Below are 17,902 nucleotides of genomic sequence, written 5' to 3' on the forward strand. Positions count from 1 at the left end.
CTTGTTGCTTCCAGGCTTTCTGTGGGCATCAGGATGCTCCTGACCCTGGAGAGGAACCTTTACAGCTGTAACTTTTGAGCCTGCTGAGAGGATGGAGCCGTGGGAGAGCATGAGGCATGCAGACACCACAGGCAGTTGTGTAAGGTGCACAGAAATAGAGGAAATCTTAATAATGCCAGGAGTTTCTGTCAGAAGTTCCCTCAAAGGAAGAACACGTAGCAAAAACGCCTACAGGTTTTTCTGAGTGAGCTTTTCCTCTGTGCAGCCTGACCTGAGAAACGCAGCGCTGGGTGAACTAAGTCTGGGATTTAGCCAGGCAAGGTATGGTTTGTAGCTTTAGGGCTGAACATTTGGCACTAGGAGTGTAGGATGGGGATATTTGGGATGAATGTGGGTAAAGGGATGGAAGAAAGATGTGTGTCCATGCATTGCCAGTGGTTTCCTTGAGCCCTGTCTTACAGAGAGGGTGGTGACAGCCCTGCCCCATCTCTCCCCAGTGCCCCACGGCTCCTGAGCGCAGGCCCCTGAGATGTCTCTGAGAGCAGAAAGCCATGGAGCCACATCCACGCTGAAGAAACTCGCTGCAGACATGAGCAACATCATCGAGAGCCTGGACACCAGGGAGCTCCATGTGGAGGGGGAGGAGGTGGATGCGGAGATACTCGCTGACCCCAAAGGCTCTGGTGAGTTGACACCCTTGTGTTCTCATCCCATGTCCTGCCCGGGTTTAGCAATCTGTTGGCAGGTAGGGTACAGCCTCAGGGGTTTTGCCAAGCCCAGCATTGACCCTGATTTAGAACCAGGAGGGTCTTAAAACTTGAGCTTCTCAAGTCAGGTCCCTTCTGTGTAACCTTGTCTTTGAGCTCTCTTTAATAAAAGTTGCTATCTTTTGCTGGAATTAATGCTGCTGTATAAATGCTCCCGTGTTAAAGCATAGCTGTTGTCTGCTGGCTTTCATGCCCTCATGTTACAAGGCTGTTGAGCTAACAGTTTTGTGGGGTTTGTGGTCCTTCCAGTGTGCATTCCCTTCTCTGCCATCTACCACACCCATGGGTTCAAGGAGCCGGGCACGCAGACGTACCTCACGGGATGTCCTGTCCGAGTGCGTGTGTTGGAAGTTGAACGCTTTACTTCCACTAAGAAGGTCAGAACTTCCAGAAACTCCATTTGATTTCTGTAGAACTGTATTTAAAATCCTGTTTGTGCCTTAATTTTGCGCTTGCTTGTTTGTGGGCCGAGGAACCAGCAATGCCTGTGTCTCAGAAAACGCTTAGGAGAGAAGGTTATCTGTCTATCTATAAAATCTAATAAAGAAGAACAAGAAATCATGAGACAGAATAATCCTTAAGTAAAATTGAGTAAAGGCTCTTTAGATGAGCAGCTGCAGGAAAATGGCTTATTTCAAAACTTGCATCCCATGTGGTGATGTTCTCTCCTGCAGGTACCAAGCCCCAATGTTTACACCATCGAGCTGACCCATGGAGAGTTCGTCTGGCACGTGAAAAGGAAGTTCAAGCACTTCCAGGAGTTTCACAGGGAGCTGCTGAGGTACAAAGCCTTTGTACGCATCCCTATCCCCACCAGGAGGTGAGTGTGCATCCCTGTGGCCGTGGTGGGCTTTGGGAGATGTGATCTTTTTACTTCTAATATTGTACCTATTTGGCTTCCCATTTACTATTGTATTACTATAATCTACTATTATTTGGTCCCATTTACTTTGCTGTAAGGAGAAGAGGGCAGAAGAATTCAGTCTCCATGAATATTTAGCATCTATAATAAAAATATTTAATCTATGTGTTTAGCAGCCGTAGTCTAAGTGATGCAAACATCTCTCTGCTGATGCAGAAAACTTGCCTCCCAGGCCATCAGCTTTTGAGCTGGATTTGCCTTGAACTTGGGGAAGGGTTATGATAATGCTAATGGAAATCACTGGAGTTTTGTGGCTTTCTGACAGCATGGGCAGGATGTGGGAGGTGGGGCGGTCCCTAGCCGGGCTGGCCTTGGTGCTTGGGATGGCTGGAAATGTAAGAGGAAGGGGAAAAGAAGTGGGAGGAGAAGTGGTGTAGGTCAGTGAGAGCCTCCTGATATAGACAAACATTGGGATATGATAGGAAAGGTAAAATTATGAGAGGTTAAGGGCTGGAGGAACATAATGCTCTAAAAACAGGTTGTAGGCTCCGTTTACTTACAAGGGAAAATTGAGGCCCTCAAAAATCAAGCACTGATATTTCTGTGCTGTGTTTTTGTTTGTGAGCTAGTTGCAGCATCCCAGCTTCTTAAATGAATCCACACTGTCTTCTTTTCTGGTTTGTTTTTTGGTTTTGTGTCTATCCTGCCCACTTGTCAGTTTTTAAGATCTTGGATAGGAAAAATAAAGGCATTGCAGAAGAGGGGTTACATATCAAGGCATACACACTCTTGCAGCACTGAGACTTGATGTTGGGGTGTGCTTTTCCTTCCAGTCACACGGTGAGAAGACAATCCATCAAAAGGGGGGAGCCGAGGCAGATGCCGAGTCTGCCGCACACCGCAGAGAGCACGGTGCGGGAGGAGCACTTCTCTAGCAGGAGGGTGAGTGCCCACCTCAGTCTGGGGGCCAGAGGGATGCTCTGAGGTGCAGAGAAGCCAGGCAGGTGGCTTGCAAAGCCACACACTTACCAAAACCCTTGTTTGTTACCGTTGGAGTATGTTGCTTGACAAAGTTTGGCTTTGACAAGTCCAGCTTTAATGCCAAATTCTCTGCTGTGCAGTGATGAGGATGCTGCTCCTGGGGTTCATGTGGGCAAAGCTTTCCTCTGCAGCTGAGAAACACCATGATGCTGGGAGTGGTGGTTCCCCTCCTCCCACCTGCTCTGATTTAAAGATAGACAAGGCAGTTTGCAGAGTCAAGTTGCGTGATGGAGGCAGCCCCGTGGCCATCAAAATCTGAGAGATTTCAGTGCTGTCCCCCTCAGAAAGAGGAGATGACAGTCAGGCTATTGATGCTGCAGTGGGTAATTTTAGCCCAGGCACACGTGTTCTGTGTAACTTCATCAGATGTTAACAGATGGGCCCTTCCATGGAGAGGGTGGATGTCTTCCTACCTCTTCATTGCAGCTTTGCTGTTTGCGAGTTAAAAACCCTATGTTTGTTCAGGCTGTGCTTGTTGTTCTCTTTCTGCTGCTCCTTCCCTCCCTCCCTGGGCTTTGTGCCACTGGAGCTTCAAGGCCCAAAGGATTAAAGGATTGTGTCTTGTAGCTGTGCCATGCAGAAACCTTGCTGTTCACGGCTTCTCTGATGTGCGGGAAGTTGCAGGAGAGAGATGTGGGTTTAAAAGAGGAAGAAAGCTGGTTTATAGATGCTTTTTTTTTTTAGCTCATGTTTCCTTTCAGTTTGCTTTGTGTCCGGTAGGACTCTGCCCAGTTTCCCATGCCCAGACAGTTTAATTTTTTCTTTTTCCTTTTACCATGAAGATGGGAAGAGATTACTTCTCCCATAATAGTCTCTTCTCTTCTCCAATGCTGGCTGGGGAGGACAAGCCCAGCCACTGCTCTCTCTGTGTCTTTGGGACAGGACAGCATGGTCCCTGTGTTCCTCACCCCATGAACCTTTTGTTTTGGTTAAACAGACTCTCTCAGTTGACTCTGAGCCTGTTTTCTCACAAGGCTGATTCATGTGGGTCAGAAACAATGGGGACTGATTTGGTATTTGAAATTGTTCTGAAACTTTGGCTCAGTCAAGAAAGTTGACCTCCAAAGTGACCCTGCCACAGAACAGGTCTGTTGGTGGAAGGTACAAACACAGAACTCTGAACAGTAAACAACCTGTGACCAAACTGTTTATAGTGCTGAGCTGTGAGCACATAATAATGTATTTATTTATCCACTCAAACTGAAAAGTGGGTCTGATTTCTTGATTGCTTCCTAATGCCAGACAGTTGGATTACAGGAATTTTCAAGAAAAACCTCCACATCTTATCTAAAGTTTCAACATTTTAATTGTAGAAACAGCTGGAGGACTACTTGACAAATATCCTGAAAATGCCGATGTACAGGAACTACCATGGAACAGTAAGTAGAAATTAGTTTGCTTAAATGTCTAAAGAATATTCACTTTACAAATGCTGAATTTGTTGGAAGAAGACATGGAGCTTCTGCAAGAAACATTTTACAGCTGTTTTGTGAGCATTTTGGCTTAGCTGATTTCTCCAACACAGATGTACTGTGATTAAAACCAAAGGAATGACTCGATGTTAGAGGTTGCTGGTATAACGCAGTGATAACCTCCTCAAGCTGGTCCAGTCCCGACAGCTGGCTGTACATGTATGATGTAGTGGACTTCTGTTTAATTCTGCAGAGTGCTTAAGATGATAAGTTAAAGTTTTAAATACTTAAAAATTTGAATCCAAGCCATATTTGTAATTGCTCTTTCAGTCTGGGCTTTGTGTGTGGTTCTGGGTGCAGGTTTGTCTCAGGTTTCTAGTCTGTGCAGTTCCACTGGACATCAGTGACGTTGAGTTTGTGCGAGTGTGATACCGAGAGGTGAATGGGTATTTTGTCAGTTCCAAAGGGAGATGGTAGTTGGCTTATTTCCCCAACTTAGTGCTCTTTGAAATGAGGACAGATGTCAAATCAAGCTTCAGGCCTATTTTAAGCAAAAATACTTCTTTTGAAATTCATCCTCGAATGTTTCTTCAGAAGCCCTCACCTGTCAGCCGCAGCTGTGACATCTCTTGGGGATGGTAATTTATTTCCCCTTTTTTTGGCTGCATAATGACTGTGTTACTCCATCTTTTGTATTACCAGCAAAATCTGATGCACGCACTGAGTAGCTGCTGAGTTTAGTGACATTTCTGAGCACAGAGTGATAACTGCGAACACCTGGTTTTCAAACAAGCCAAAAATACAGACTGAACTTTGGGTTTCTGTAGCAGCCAGTTCTCTTCCACTTTTGTTGTTGTTGTTAGATATTCTTCTATTTTGCAGGATTTCAGTTGTGTGGAGATGTTGGGCAGCTCATAGTTGGATGTTGTATATAAAAACTGTGTGCTGTCTTGCAGAGCTCAGTGCTGAGCACCGCTTGTTCCACGGGACAAAGCGCCCATTGGGCTTGCCCCTTGTGCTCTGGATGGCAAGAAATCTTCAGTTTGAGGCTGAGGAAGCTGCATTCCTTAGAGTGCTTCTTTAGGGGACAGGCTGTGGAGCTTAATTCCAGTGCAGTGAAGAGCTGTGTCAGTCTGCATGCGGAAAAGTCATCTTTTGTTCTAGAAGCAAGATTGGGATAACTTGGCAATTTTGATCAGTAGCATATGCAGAGCGGGGGAGAGTTATTTTACAGTGTGGATCCGTCTTGTCACTTTTAGGCAGGCGTTGCCTTTTTCAAATATTTTGGAACATTTCTGCTCCTATGAGAACGTGGGTGATGCTTTGGCCAGGCTGTGGTTTGAGACGAGCTGCACGGTGGGGGCCAGGGGAGGAGACAGGCGGCCCTGCCTTGCCCAGGCAGCTGTGGGGTGCTCCCCTCCTGGGCTGAATCACCCTTCTGTCCCCAGCCCCCGGAGCCAGATGTCCCTTTCCACATAAATTCTCAGTTTATTGTTGGCTTTCACTGGATTTGGCCACAGAGAAGTGTTCAGGGAGGACTTTGCTGGCCATGGTGGTGGTACGGGTCCTGCAGGCGGTGCTGGAAGAAAGCACAGAGAGGGAAGTGCTTCCTTTATACAACACCAAAACAACCCCCACCATTCTCAGACAAGGCTAAAGTGAAGATGTTTGGCACTTTCCCTGGAACTCCTGAGAACAAAATGAGGGCTTTGCTCTTCTTGTGGGTGAGAAGTCTTTTGCCTGGATACTGACAAATGCTGTAACTGTCTTAATCTTGGAGCACATTTGGACTCCTGTGTGTTTCTCTCATCAAATCCATGCACTGAGAACTTTTTTAAAATCAGGAACTCTGCTAAATCAGGCATGGAGTTGCAAAGGCAAGCTGAGACCTGCCTGGAGTGTAACCTTTGGTCATTGTGAAGAACCTGCTTGGGTCAGTAGCATCTCCGAGATGTTTTTTACATCTGAGCTGCACAGTTTAATGAATTTGCTTTTTTACTTCTTTTGTTTTTCATTTGTGGTTCATTTATTATTTGCCAGTGAGAACAAACTGCTTTATACACTGTCTGGAGATGTGCCATGCACTGAGACAGTCGAGCCTGCAAGTCAAGCTTGTGGTTTTGCTGACCTGAAGTGTCTGGTGGGCTAAGGATCAGGTCCACAGTGACTACATAACATTGTAGAGGCTGTACATCCGCTAGCTTTTTATATTCAATAATTTCATTTTTTTAGTTTTGTGATTTATGTGATTAAATCCCATGTTGTTTCTTCTTCTTTCCAAAACCTTTTTAATAGTACTTTTGGGCTGAAGTCCTTCAAAACAATTACTGTTAAAATGAATGTTGTGGGAATCTCAGTGTGTTAACTGTTCCCACTTTTTTTCTGGAAATTGGAGAAATACAGCCTCAACATGCTGAGGCTTAATTGGATTCTGTATAAAAATTTTATTAATTGGACCTTTGCATTATTTCTGTATGAGTTCCCATACTTGAAAGATGCCCAAGCAAAATGAAAAATAAGATTTGATTGAAGCACATGTATGCGTGTAATGTTTTGCATGAACTTAAGAGAGAGTAAAAACCTCATCTTGAGTGAAAGCAACACGATATAAGAACAGCTGAGATGTGAGAGTGGCCACTGGCTTGCCTCTGATGTAGCCCTTGGATCTGCAGACCTTTGTGGAGATCCCAACTGACCCATCAGTATTTTTAGTTATTGCAATTGAAATGCAGCACATTTAGGGTTTTTTTCAATTTGTATTTCGTATAAGCAAGCTTTTTTTGTGTAAGAAATTGTGCTGAACAATATTATTCTGAAGCGTGTGTAGTTCCACTTCATTGCTAGTGACCAGTGCTAATCAGCTTCTGATGCGTTTTTGAACCCACTAAATAAAGAACAAGAGTCAAAATAGAAATAGGAAAATACAGCATGGAGAAGCTGAATCCTTTCTGAAATGCAGATGCTCTTTGAAATTTTTACTTACATAAATCATGCGTGCTCCACATTGTTGGCAGGACAGGATGGTTTGAACACCTTGCAGCTGGTTCTCCACCTTCCATAGCCCGTCCTCCTGCAGCCCATCACTCCCGTCCGCCTTTATATTTTTCTTTTCATTGCCACAACAATGTCATTGAAGCTTCATTCTCTAGGCCCGTATCTCATACCAAAAACATCCTGCTGCGGGTCACTGTGAAACCAGAGCGGGATGCCAGATCCCAGGGAGGCAGCTGGGCAGCGCAGGAATTCCGATGTGACGAAGATGAAAGCTCCTGGCTGCCCTGCCTGCCTCTCCCAGTCTCTCTGTGAATGATGAGCCCCTCGGATGAGGGGCACTGTGACAGTAAAAATAGCTAATGTGGCAGTAATTGCAACAATAAATCATTCCATCAGATGTTTTGCTCTACGCTGAGGAATTTTCCTTCTAACTGGAGGAATTTATTTAAGGGGGTTTTTTTACGAACCAATGCTTGATCAACATGTTGGATGGGCTCCTGTCATTGCTGTTGCAGAGACTGCTTGGCTGAAGAAGAGGTTGCTGTGCTGCCAGACAATCTTTCTTTCTCTTTTATGTAGTGGTAGTTCTGTTTCTGCAAGTAATTTTTCTTCTTGGTTTTTCTTTTTGCTTCTTTGAGGACAATTATTTCTCTGCATGCAGTGCTCCTCAAATTCCTGCCAGCTTTCTGGTTCCAGCCAGCATTTTCAAAGGGTTCTGACATTTATATGCTTTGTGTGTGTGTGTGCCCACTGTGAGAGAGATGCCTGGGTTTCTGATTTGTCTGATAGGAAATGCCATGAAGAAGTTAAAATGGGATCCAGGCAAAGAACTGGCCTGAGAGTTTGCTTGGGACCTCTGATAAGGGTTTGTAGGGTAAGCCGGATTTTTTCAGGTGCTTCCCACCCTGCTCTGAGCATTGCTGCAGAAACAGCTGAAACATTTGTAGGACACACCTGGTGCTTTTCCAGAACATGTAGGGAGAACAGAGAGAGCAAGATGGTTAGTAAAATAGCATGGAATGACGGGTTCTAACCTCTTTCTGAAAACAGGCTGAAATCACCCTAAAATCAAAAGATTAAATTTGTCTCAGCTGAGTAGAAGTTACTTTATGTCCTTGAGATACTCAGAGGGAAGCAATAGTGTCTTTTTTTCTTCTCCATGGCCTTAGGTGATATGAGAAGTTTGGGAAGGTCCCAGGAGCAACTGAGCATGAGAGGATGAAAGGAACTTTGGTCCTACTGCTGTTCTCTGTAAAAAAATGATGGTATTGGGAAGGGAGCTTGTGCTAGCCTCATCATAATGGCAAGATAGACCTTGACCCCAACTTAACTGATACTTTTTGGTATACTGGGTGTCTGAAAATGTCTTTGAGACTTAGGGGTCCACCCGTGTAATTCCTGTGCAAAATTGGATTTTGCTGATGAGGGCCCTGAGGCTGGTTTGCCAAAGAGCTGGTGACAGTGTCCCTTTCCTTGAGAAGAGAGAGCCTTTCCTTGGAGTTGCTGTGGGTATGGGTGGGCATATCCTGAAGCTGGTACCACGGCTGCCTCCTGTCCCAGCTGCGATCAGGAGCACGGGCTGAGCCCTGGACTGCAGCCCCAGCAGGGTTCATTGCCAAAATGTGCTGTTAGAGGTTCCCTCTGGCTTGCTTGCTGGCCAAAGGGACAGTGACACCTGCCCTCTCCCTGCCCTGAGCACCTTTCTGGACTTGGACAGCTTTATGTGACAATAAATTAGAAGTGCCTGGGTGCAGACAAGGTTCTGCTGTGTGAGGCGACTCCTTCGCAGGGCTGTGCCTGCACAGGACACCCTGGCAGGGTGTTTCTCCGTGCTGAAGGGGCCCAGGGCTCATATCCAGCAGACTGCCAGGAATGTCCTGCTGTGCCAAGAAAAGCCTGCTCGGTCGAAATTGCCCAGTGTCCTATTTTTAGAGGTGAATGTAGTCATGCTGAGCTTTCTCACCGGCTTTGCTTGCTGTTATGTTCCCTGCAACCCCTGCTGAAGCAGGAGAAACCATAAGGAGGCAGGTTCCTTGACTTTGGGATTTGAATTTGCTCTCCTCCTGCCCCACTGTGGCTTTCCTGTGGATTTTTGGCTCCTGGAACCGGAAGGGCAATGCTGTGTGTGCAGCACTGACCTGCTGCAGTGGCCTTGGAGGATGCTCGTGGATTGTGTGGCTGAACCCTCATGTGGTGTCTCCATGGGGTAGGGGGCTCAGAGGGTGTGCCCAGCTCTGGGCATGTGTCCTCATTCCCTTTCCAGTCTTTCTGTGAGGGTCCCTGGAGGGAGGAGAGGATTCAGGCAGCCAGCCAAGATCGCACAGACCCCCCAAACAGTTTCAAATGTGAGTCCTTGTTTCAGCCAAAAATCCAGGAGGGAGAATACAAGGGAGTCCCTCTGATACATTGGAGCTTGATTGCCCTGAAATGTGTTCTCCAAAGTACATCTAAAATAAGCAAACAGAAAACTCAACCAAACTACTCTCCTTGGTCTTCTTGAGGTTGCTTAAGTGATGCTGGGTAACATCTGCTCAGGATCTTCTGTAGGTCTCTGTGACAAGTCACCTTGATGAAGCAAAAACTTTTGTAGATTTCAGAGTTATAAAGATGGGGGAATCTCTTTCTCTTTCCCAGATGGAGTTTGTTGGAGTAAGCCAGCTATCATTCATCCACGACCTGGGACCAAAGGGCATGTGAGTTGTGAGCTGTGTCTTTGTGAGTTATGATTCACTAAGAGCATGGCTTTATACCTAAATGCTGTTAAAATTAATAGCTTTCCTTTTTCAGCAGTAACTGACTGGGGAATATTTTGCCATCTAGATGTGAAAAATTATTACTGTTCAGGCTGAAATGCTACAATTTGGAGAAATGGTTTTGAGACTGGGCTGCTTTGCGAGACAATGCTTACGGGGTTTCCGCCTTTCCCTCCCTGCAGCCTGTTGAGCCATTTAATTTTCTGCTTCCTGCGCTATAAACCAGGACCTTGAGCTTCTTAAAACTCCATTATTTTCTTCTGGGCGGGTTATTTTTACCCTTCACCCAGATTTCAGGGTATAGCACACTTGGGCACAGTTGGAGGTGACAGGAGCCAGCTCTAAGCATAAGGGCTGGGGGTTCAGCAAGCACCCCCCTCCAGAATTCCCCCTGCACCTCCAGGTGAGCTGCATCCCCCACCCTGACCCTGTTCTGTCCTTGCAGAGAAGGGTTCATCATGAAGCGCTCCGGGGGCCACCGCATTCCTGGCCTGAACTGCTGCGGCCAAGGGAGGATGTGCTACCGCTGGTCCAAAAGGTACTGCTGGGGTGGCGCAGGTGGGGCTGCCACGGGCTCCCTGGGCACACAAAAATCCCCATTTGTCTTTTTCTTCCAAAAACTCTCAGGGAGAGAATCTTGCTTTTTTTTTTGAAAGCCACAGAATTTCAGGTTGAAGGGGCCTATTCCTTGCCTCACCCTTCAGTGTGGTGGGTTTTTTCTTCTGCTTTGGAGTTCACAGAAGGGACAAGTTACTCCAGAGAAAATCTGGGATTTCCTAGAGCTGACAGAAATGGCAGTGACCTCCCAGACTGTGCCCAGCTTTCCCTGCTGTGGGAGCACGGGTGGCTTTGTGCCTTCAGGAGGGAATGTGGCTGGCAACCTGCCCCAGGCAGATTTCAGCCTGCTTTTCTGAGCTTCCCTTCCTCAATTTACGGAATGAAAATCAATTAATTGAAACACTCTTTGGACCGCTTCTGGGCGGGATCAAACCAGACGTGACCTGCAGCTCTAAGGAGCTGTTTGGTGCAATTAACCCTGGCATTAAATACATTGCCTCTTGCTTGTTACTGCAGGTATTGAATCCCAGTGTTTTCTCCTGTTCCTGTGTCCCTTCCTGCTGCAGACAGACATCATTTAATGTTCCCATCCCTTTACCTTCTGTGTTAGGTCTCGGTGTTGCCTGGGGCTGCAGCACAGGGAGATGTGTGCTGTGGGGGAGTACCTGTGTTACCAGGCAGCATCCAAAAAATGCAGGGTGTATTTCCTGGAGCATGCCCTTCCTAAGCAAATCTTTCCATTTGAAAATCCAAATAGCACGTATCTGCATTACAGCAACAATTTCTTGGTCGTTGGAGCTTCCCCAGGTGTTATGCACCTTTGGATTTTAGCATCACCCATGGGCCATCATTAGTTTTATCTTTAATAGTTTTGTTTTCCAAGAAAACCTTTCTTCATTCTTGTGAAGAAAAGGTCCCCTTTCTGCACAGTCTTTCCAACATTTCTTAATTTAAGTTTGCAGAAGATCTCTATAGTGAGGGCACAAGGAGATAAAGATGTGACCTTCCTTCAGGTCAAATCATTAAATTGTCACCATTTATGGAAAAAAATACCTTTTCCTCATGATATTCCTCAGTTAACCCTTCATTGTGTTATCCAAGCTGTAGTGGGGACAGTAGCACATCCAGCTCTGATGGATCTCCATTTTCTTTTAGAGCCTAAAAAGGGAGTGGGAGAAGTGTTTGAGTGGGATTCTGTACAGAATATCACAAGTGGGACACTAAATTCCCATCTTGGCCCACTGGGACTGACAGTTTATGCATTAATAAATAAGCAAATAACAGTAGTACTTCCCAGAGAGGGTTATTTAAAGGAAGGATTTTAGGACATGGAGGAGGATAGTGGGGTGAAGCTGTGAATGGGCACAGGCAGAACTCCTCAGGCATGTAGAGCTGCCAGGGAAAAACAGAAGGGAGAATACTTGGAAATATACCCTGTGGGATGTTTAAGAGTGAAAATATGGGCCAAATAGAGAGGGGAGGTATTTTGGCACCAAGTGAGAGGTGATGCCAGGTAACTCTTTCAGGGCTCTGAAAGCAAGAAAAAAATTATGGGATCTAATAAAAAATTATGGGAAGTAGATGAGGAGCTGAGGCTGTTACTAAAGATACAAGAATGAACAGATTTTTGCAGTGTTTTGTGTTGCTTTGTGTGTTTCTGAGTGTGCAGAAGAATGAGGCAGAGGTCTGGTGATGGAGACCTGTGTGGGACAGAGGGGGCTGGTTACCCCAGCTACGCTGCAGGGGGAGAAAAAATTAGAAATGCCATTCACAGTAAAAAATGTGTTTTTTCCCAGAGTTGCCTTCAGGCTACAGTATTTATGTAAAACCTGCCGGTCATCCTTCCTTGTGTGTTTCTAACAGGGTGCCTGTTGCTTGGCAATAAAAGCTTTCCAAAATGCCTTGTTCATATATTTTGATAGGAGTGAAAGTGATCCTAGCATCAGAATTAATGTTAGAAATGTCACATAACTCCCATATAGCATACAAGCTGAATAAAAATCAGGGATGGAGCAATCCTTGTTGTGCCTTGCCTCGTGCTAGGAGGTTTACGACCAGGGATTTTCTCATGGGTTTTGTTAAACAAGGGAACTGGTATTTTTAAAGACTCCTGTAAAAAGGAGTTATGGAAATAACTGTAAAAGTCCTGTTTTGAATTTAAACTCATTACCCAAGTTCATAAAATAGATACTTTTCTGCTCAAGAAAACCACCCCCTGGTCTAGCTCCTGAGAATAATTTACCATTTAGTAGATTTCCCTGATAAATGATTTGCACTTGTTTTGAAGAAGCACTTTTCCATTTTATTAGCTCTTTTTGTGGCTCATGTTTTGAGGCCTGACATGGGTGTGAAATCCAGGTGATGTGGTTGCTGTGTCCATACAGGTGGCTGGTGGTGAAGGACTCATTCCTGATGTACATGAAGCCTGATTCAGGGGCCATTTCCTTTGTCCTGCTGGTCGATAAGGAATTCAGCATCAAGATAGGCCAGAAAGAAACAGAAACTAAATACGGGTTGCAGATCGACAATCTCTCCAGGTAAGAAAACAACTCGGTTTATCCCCTTTTAGTTTGCTTTTGCTTTTTTATGGAGGAATCGATGCCACTCTACAGGAGTGGTTAACAAGCCTGAGTGGCTGCTGCTGGTGTGCTCAGACCTGCTGGGGATTTGGCCCTCATGCTGATCATTTCCGATGTCTTAATGAGGCATTTGGAGCCTCTGTTTGTCCATCCCTGTGGTTATTGCTGGGGCCTGGGGGCATGGTGCGTGCTGAGTTGCACAGTCTGGTTTGGCAGCAGTTGCTTAGGTAATTTTTTACGCACTCTATTCTCTTTATGCTGCAAGCAGGGATGTTTTCTTCTGCATCCCAATGGAGTATTACTGAAGAGACATACTAGTGGAGGATAAAGAGATATGTAATGTTTTTATGTTAGTGCACAGTATAAATTCATCTCTTAAAAAATACAACATTAGCTGGCTCCAACTCCAAGTTAAGCTGGTGCTAATAATTTAAACATGGGTGGTTTTTTTGTGCCTGGCAGTGCAATACTGTTAGTCACTCAGAGCATCTCAGTGCTGTGCATTCTTTTGCAAACAAAACAGCCAAGTCCCTACGTTTTGTGTAAATAAAACATGACTGGTACAGATGCATTTGCCAACATGGACAGGCAGAGAGGAGCAACCCAATTAAATGGAAATGGCTTCAGCCTCCTGCCCTGTGCATTGTGTGTTCTTACAGGTCGCTGATTCTGAAGTGTAACAGCTACAGACATGCCCAGTGGTGGAGGCAGGGCATAGACGAGTTCATCCGGAAACACGGCAAGGACTTTCTGACGGAGCATCGCTTCGGCTCCTACGCAGCCGTGCAGGAGAACACCCTGGCCAAGTGGTGAGGGCCTGCTACCTGCCTGCCCTCAGCACCCCGGCTCTGATGGACAGATCTGGTAGCTGTGGGGGCTGGTGGTAATTAAAGAAGTTGCAAAAAAAAAAAAATGGGGCTTTCTTCAGCAGGGACAGAGTAGCAGTGCTGGTGGCAGGAGCTCTACATCACAGCTCATCGCGTTTTGCAGCTTCAAGTTGTGTTTGAGTTTGAAAGTGTTGGGTGTTTGTCATTGTAAGGATAAAGAGAAGAAAAGGGAATCAGCAAATGGAGATCTGGATATAGTCGGAGGGTGACTGAGCTGTATGCACACAGCAGTCCCTGAGGAATCCTTCTGTCCCCAGTGTAACCTGATTGCACTAATCCATTCCCAGCAGTGCCTCAAAAACTGGATTCTGGCTGGAAGCAGACCAGTGCTTTCGCTGCAGCTTCTGCCTTGCAACAAGTGCTGCCTGAGTACTTTCTATAAATCAAAGGAAACACCACTCCACCATCCTTTCCTGAGAGACAAACCTGGCTTGCATGTCAAGCAGAACCCAGGAATATTGTGTGAAGTTAGCAGAAGTGCCAAATGGCACTTAGTACTCCCTTACTGTGCTGTTTCATCAAGTTACTGATAACAGCATTGAATTCTCCCTCCGTGTTGTCCTGATTCTGGAAATTAGGATTGTGTTTGCTTTTGAGAAGAGAATGTAAATGTCATTAACACAGAACCCCGTCGCTCTTCCGCTGTGTACTTTGTTTAATGAAGGGGAGGAGGCATAACTCTGCACCCTGTCTGCTTTTGCAGGTATGTCAATGCCAAGTGGTACTTCGAGGATGTCGCCAATGCCATGGAAGCCGCTAAGGAAGAAATTTTCATCACAGATTGGTGGTTCGTACTGACATGTTTGGGTGTTGCCCAGCTGTCTCTCCGGGGACGCTCCCAACAATGCGGCACTGTTCGGAGCCCTACAGTATGGCAGCTAGCCCTACAGCCAGATGGTTTGGCAGCACACCCAAACCTCTCCTTGTGTTGTATTCAAAGGCCTTTTCAGGAGGGCTGGCAGCAAAAGCACATGCTTCAGATCAACAGCTTGGTTGTCTCCCTCCGTGGAAATGCCCGAAATCGCACGGAGGCACCACCTGAGCTGCAAATGTGGTGGCTTGAGGGGCTCGTTGGGAGTGTAAATCGCTGCAAACCTGAGGGGCATGGGTGTCTTTCACTGTGTAAGGGAACAGGGATGCTCAACAGTGCTCTTGCCATGGGATCCTGCATGGGATCTTCCTTTTAGTCTCTCCTCACTGCCTTGGGAAGCCTTATGCCAGTGATGAGAGCATCTTGTGAGTGTGTCCTTTTGGTCTACTCTTGAATGGGCCAGATAAGGGAGGAGAGGAGTTTTGTCACCCTTTCTGAGCTGTGTGTCTGCCAAAGGGCCTGGCTTTGCCCACTTGTTACCTAGTTTATGTGCTTATGCAGTGCTCTGGTTCCTGTTTGTGGCAGGAAAAGGGTTCTCTCACAGACTGGGCAGAGTTTCTTGGCTGGGTGCTGGTTGTGGCTGCCCATATCCTGCCTTTCTGGAGATCAGTCTGCCTGAGCCAGCCTGGACCGTGGGCATGGGAGTCTTCCAAGACATGATTCAGATTTCCTGTGCACCTTGGACATGCCTCTGCTCCTCTTTCTCTGTCTGTGAAATGAACCTGTTGCTGCTTATCTGCTGCCTCTGGGAGCTGGGAGAATTAGTTTCTAGGAGGAAATTATTATGAGAAAATGACATACCATGTTAGCATTTAGTGGGGTGAATCTGTTTCCTGCCATGACCACAGTTAAGCCTAATGCTCATGGATCCCCATATGCAACATCAGGTGGCAGTTCAAGAGCATCCCATTTCAGACCCATTGTCTCTTAGTGTTTTATTCAGACAGTTGTTAAAGTATCATGGAATTCCAAAACTTACAGAAACTTGGTGTAGGAGATAAAAACAGGATGTAGCAATATGCTTTATGCAAGCCCAAGTTCCCATGCTTGGTACAAAAGTAAAGGAATGAAGTTCTGTCACCTTGCTGTGCAGGAGTTAGATGAGATTGCTTAACTATTTCTTGTAATTCTTGAAGTGATAAAATATCCTGTTGAGAGATCCTATTGCTTTGTCTTTAGGCAGCAAAGAAAATTCAGCACAAATCTGTTCTGTTCAGATGGCTCAAGTGCCAGGAGAACTGAAATCCCACTCTTACTTATTTTTTAGGTCTGCATATTTCTTTCAAACCTACCTTGGGGTTTTCTTTTGTTGCATCTTTCTTTCACAGATAGAGTCCAGATTCCCCTATTTATACATCACTGTTCAACCTGGTCTCGTGGGTTGTTGAATATGAAGATGAATGTGCTGGACATGTCCTCTGCCCTCTGTGATGCTCAGTTATTAAAGAACAAAGAGCAAGATATTGCAGAATGCCTCACTCTGAGACATGAGCTTTCACATCCACTTTATTTAAACTTCAATTCCTTTGCTTCCCAAGTTGGTTATTTAGGCCAGTGCTTTGTTTGCAGGCTACATCTGCTGTGTTTTTTATATAGCTTTATCTTCTCAGGCTGAGCCCGGAAATCTTCATGAAGCGACCTGTGGTGGAAGGGAATCGCTGGCGGCTGGACTGCATCCTCAAGAGGAAAGCGGTAAGTGAGCTCCAGCTGCACCCTTCACCCTGCACCGCCCAGCCAGGGGCTCATGCTGGGGCTGGAGCACTTCCACCATTCATTTTGGTAGAGATGAGAGTTAAAGCCTCACATCAGATGGCCTTGGAAAAGCACGTGTTTTGATTTGTTCGCCTTGTTTGGGGTTGGAAGAGCTCAGAGGCAGAGGGGTGGATCCTCCGATTGCCCCAGGTTTGGGTCACTTCCACCTTGCTTTACAACTGCCCCAGTTCCTGGTGGGGTCAAAGACCTGCTGATGTCTGGTGCTCTCCATGGGGTTTATGTAATTTAGAGGTACAGGGAAGGCTTTTGTGAACTTTGTGGTGTGTTTATGGGTGTGGGCTGTGCTCCAGCTATTCACACACCCTGCGATAACACCGGTGCTAAAAAGAGCTTGCGCCATATCAGAAGTGAGTCACAAGGTTTATTCCTGTGTCTGGGAAACTTCTTGGACTCTTGTTGTATTAGAAGGCCAGAAGTCCTTCTACTATGTGGACACAGACTTTAAACTAAAAGGGGGCAGGTTTAGATTAGATGTTAGGAAGAAATTCTTCTCTGTGAGGGTGGTGAGGCCCTGGCACAGGGTGCCTGAGAAATTGTGGCTAGCCCATCCCTGGAGTTGTTCAAGGCCAGGTTGGATGGAACTTTGAGCAACCTGGTGTAGTGGAAGGAGTCCCTGCTCATGGCTGGGGGTGGAACGAGATGGTCTTGAAGTTCCCTTCCAACCCAAACCATTCTGTGATTCTGTGACATGCTGAAATAGTCTTTGACTTTTTCCCTTTCCAAGCCAGTTGTCATCAAAGTCTTCCACATACCTAGATAAAAAATGAGAGCTCTGTGTCTGACTGTTGTTAATTTGGAATTACTCTTATTTTCTGGCAAAAATAAACTGGCCACAGGGCATCACTCAAGAAAAGGAGGAATTTGGCTTCTTTTTGTCACGTTGACATGGATTTTCTTATGGCCATAAAAACATTGTGAGAGTGATGAGAAGAGTGAGGTCAGTCCCTGGAAATGCTTGTTCTGTCACTTGTGGAGTTTCTTTGACTCAACAGGGCAGTCAGCAAGCTGATGTCAAGGTGTAGGGGTAAGGTTGTCTTTACTGTGCGTGCAGTGCTGCCTTGGACTCCCCTGGCTGCAGTGGAGAGCAGAATCTCATCCACGATTTGGAGATTGGCTAAGCTCTTGGTAGCAGCTTTATGGGAATAGGAATTTAAAAGGTTGTGGAAAGTTTAGGTTCCAAGTTTGAGCTGGAAAACTCTGCTGCAAGCTTTTAATGCATGCTGATTTATGGGAAGTGGGGGTGTCCCAGCGTGTGACCAGTATTTGCCAAGGTTTGGGAGGCACTTGGCACATTTGAAAGTGCTTTTAACAAGAGCTCTTAGAAACCTTCCCATGGATACAATGCTGGTCACAAAAAGCACTATGTTTTTAGCACTGCTCAGTGTATTCCAGGAGCTTGTTTAGC

General features: G+C 45.9%; 1 protein-coding gene across 5 annotated transcripts in view; it reads left to right on the top strand.

Annotated features, from left to right (window-relative positions):
• Window positions 1-17,902, top strand: part of PLD1 (phospholipase D1) — a 76,980-nt gene that overhangs the window by 32,184 nt on the left and 26,894 nt on the right. For all 5 annotated transcript variants that reach the window (XM_032119210.1, XM_032119209.1, XM_032119212.1 and 2 more), the window contains 11 exons: window positions 498-683; window positions 1,017-1,144; window positions 1,442-1,587; window positions 2,463-2,571; window positions 3,984-4,049; window positions 9,711-9,769; window positions 10,275-10,367; window positions 12,772-12,924; window positions 13,626-13,775; window positions 14,557-14,640; window positions 16,335-16,416. In XM_032119210.1, coding sequence (XP_031975101.1) covers window positions 530-683; window positions 1,017-1,144; window positions 1,442-1,587; window positions 2,463-2,571; window positions 3,984-4,049; window positions 9,711-9,769; window positions 10,275-10,367; window positions 12,772-12,924; window positions 13,626-13,775; window positions 14,557-14,640; window positions 16,335-16,416 — 1,224 coding nt within the window. In that variant the 5' untranslated portion in view covers window positions 498-529. The remainder of the gene's footprint in view (window positions 1-497; window positions 684-1,016; window positions 1,145-1,441; window positions 1,588-2,462; window positions 2,572-3,983; window positions 4,050-9,710; window positions 9,770-10,274; window positions 10,368-12,771; window positions 12,925-13,625; window positions 13,776-14,556; window positions 14,641-16,334; window positions 16,417-17,902) is intronic.

This window comes from Corvus moneduloides, chromosome 10 (assembly GCF_009650955.1).
Source record: "Corvus moneduloides isolate bCorMon1 chromosome 10, bCorMon1.pri, whole genome shotgun sequence".
Classification (NCBI taxonomy): Eukaryota; Metazoa; Chordata; class Aves; order Passeriformes; family Corvidae; genus Corvus; species Corvus moneduloides.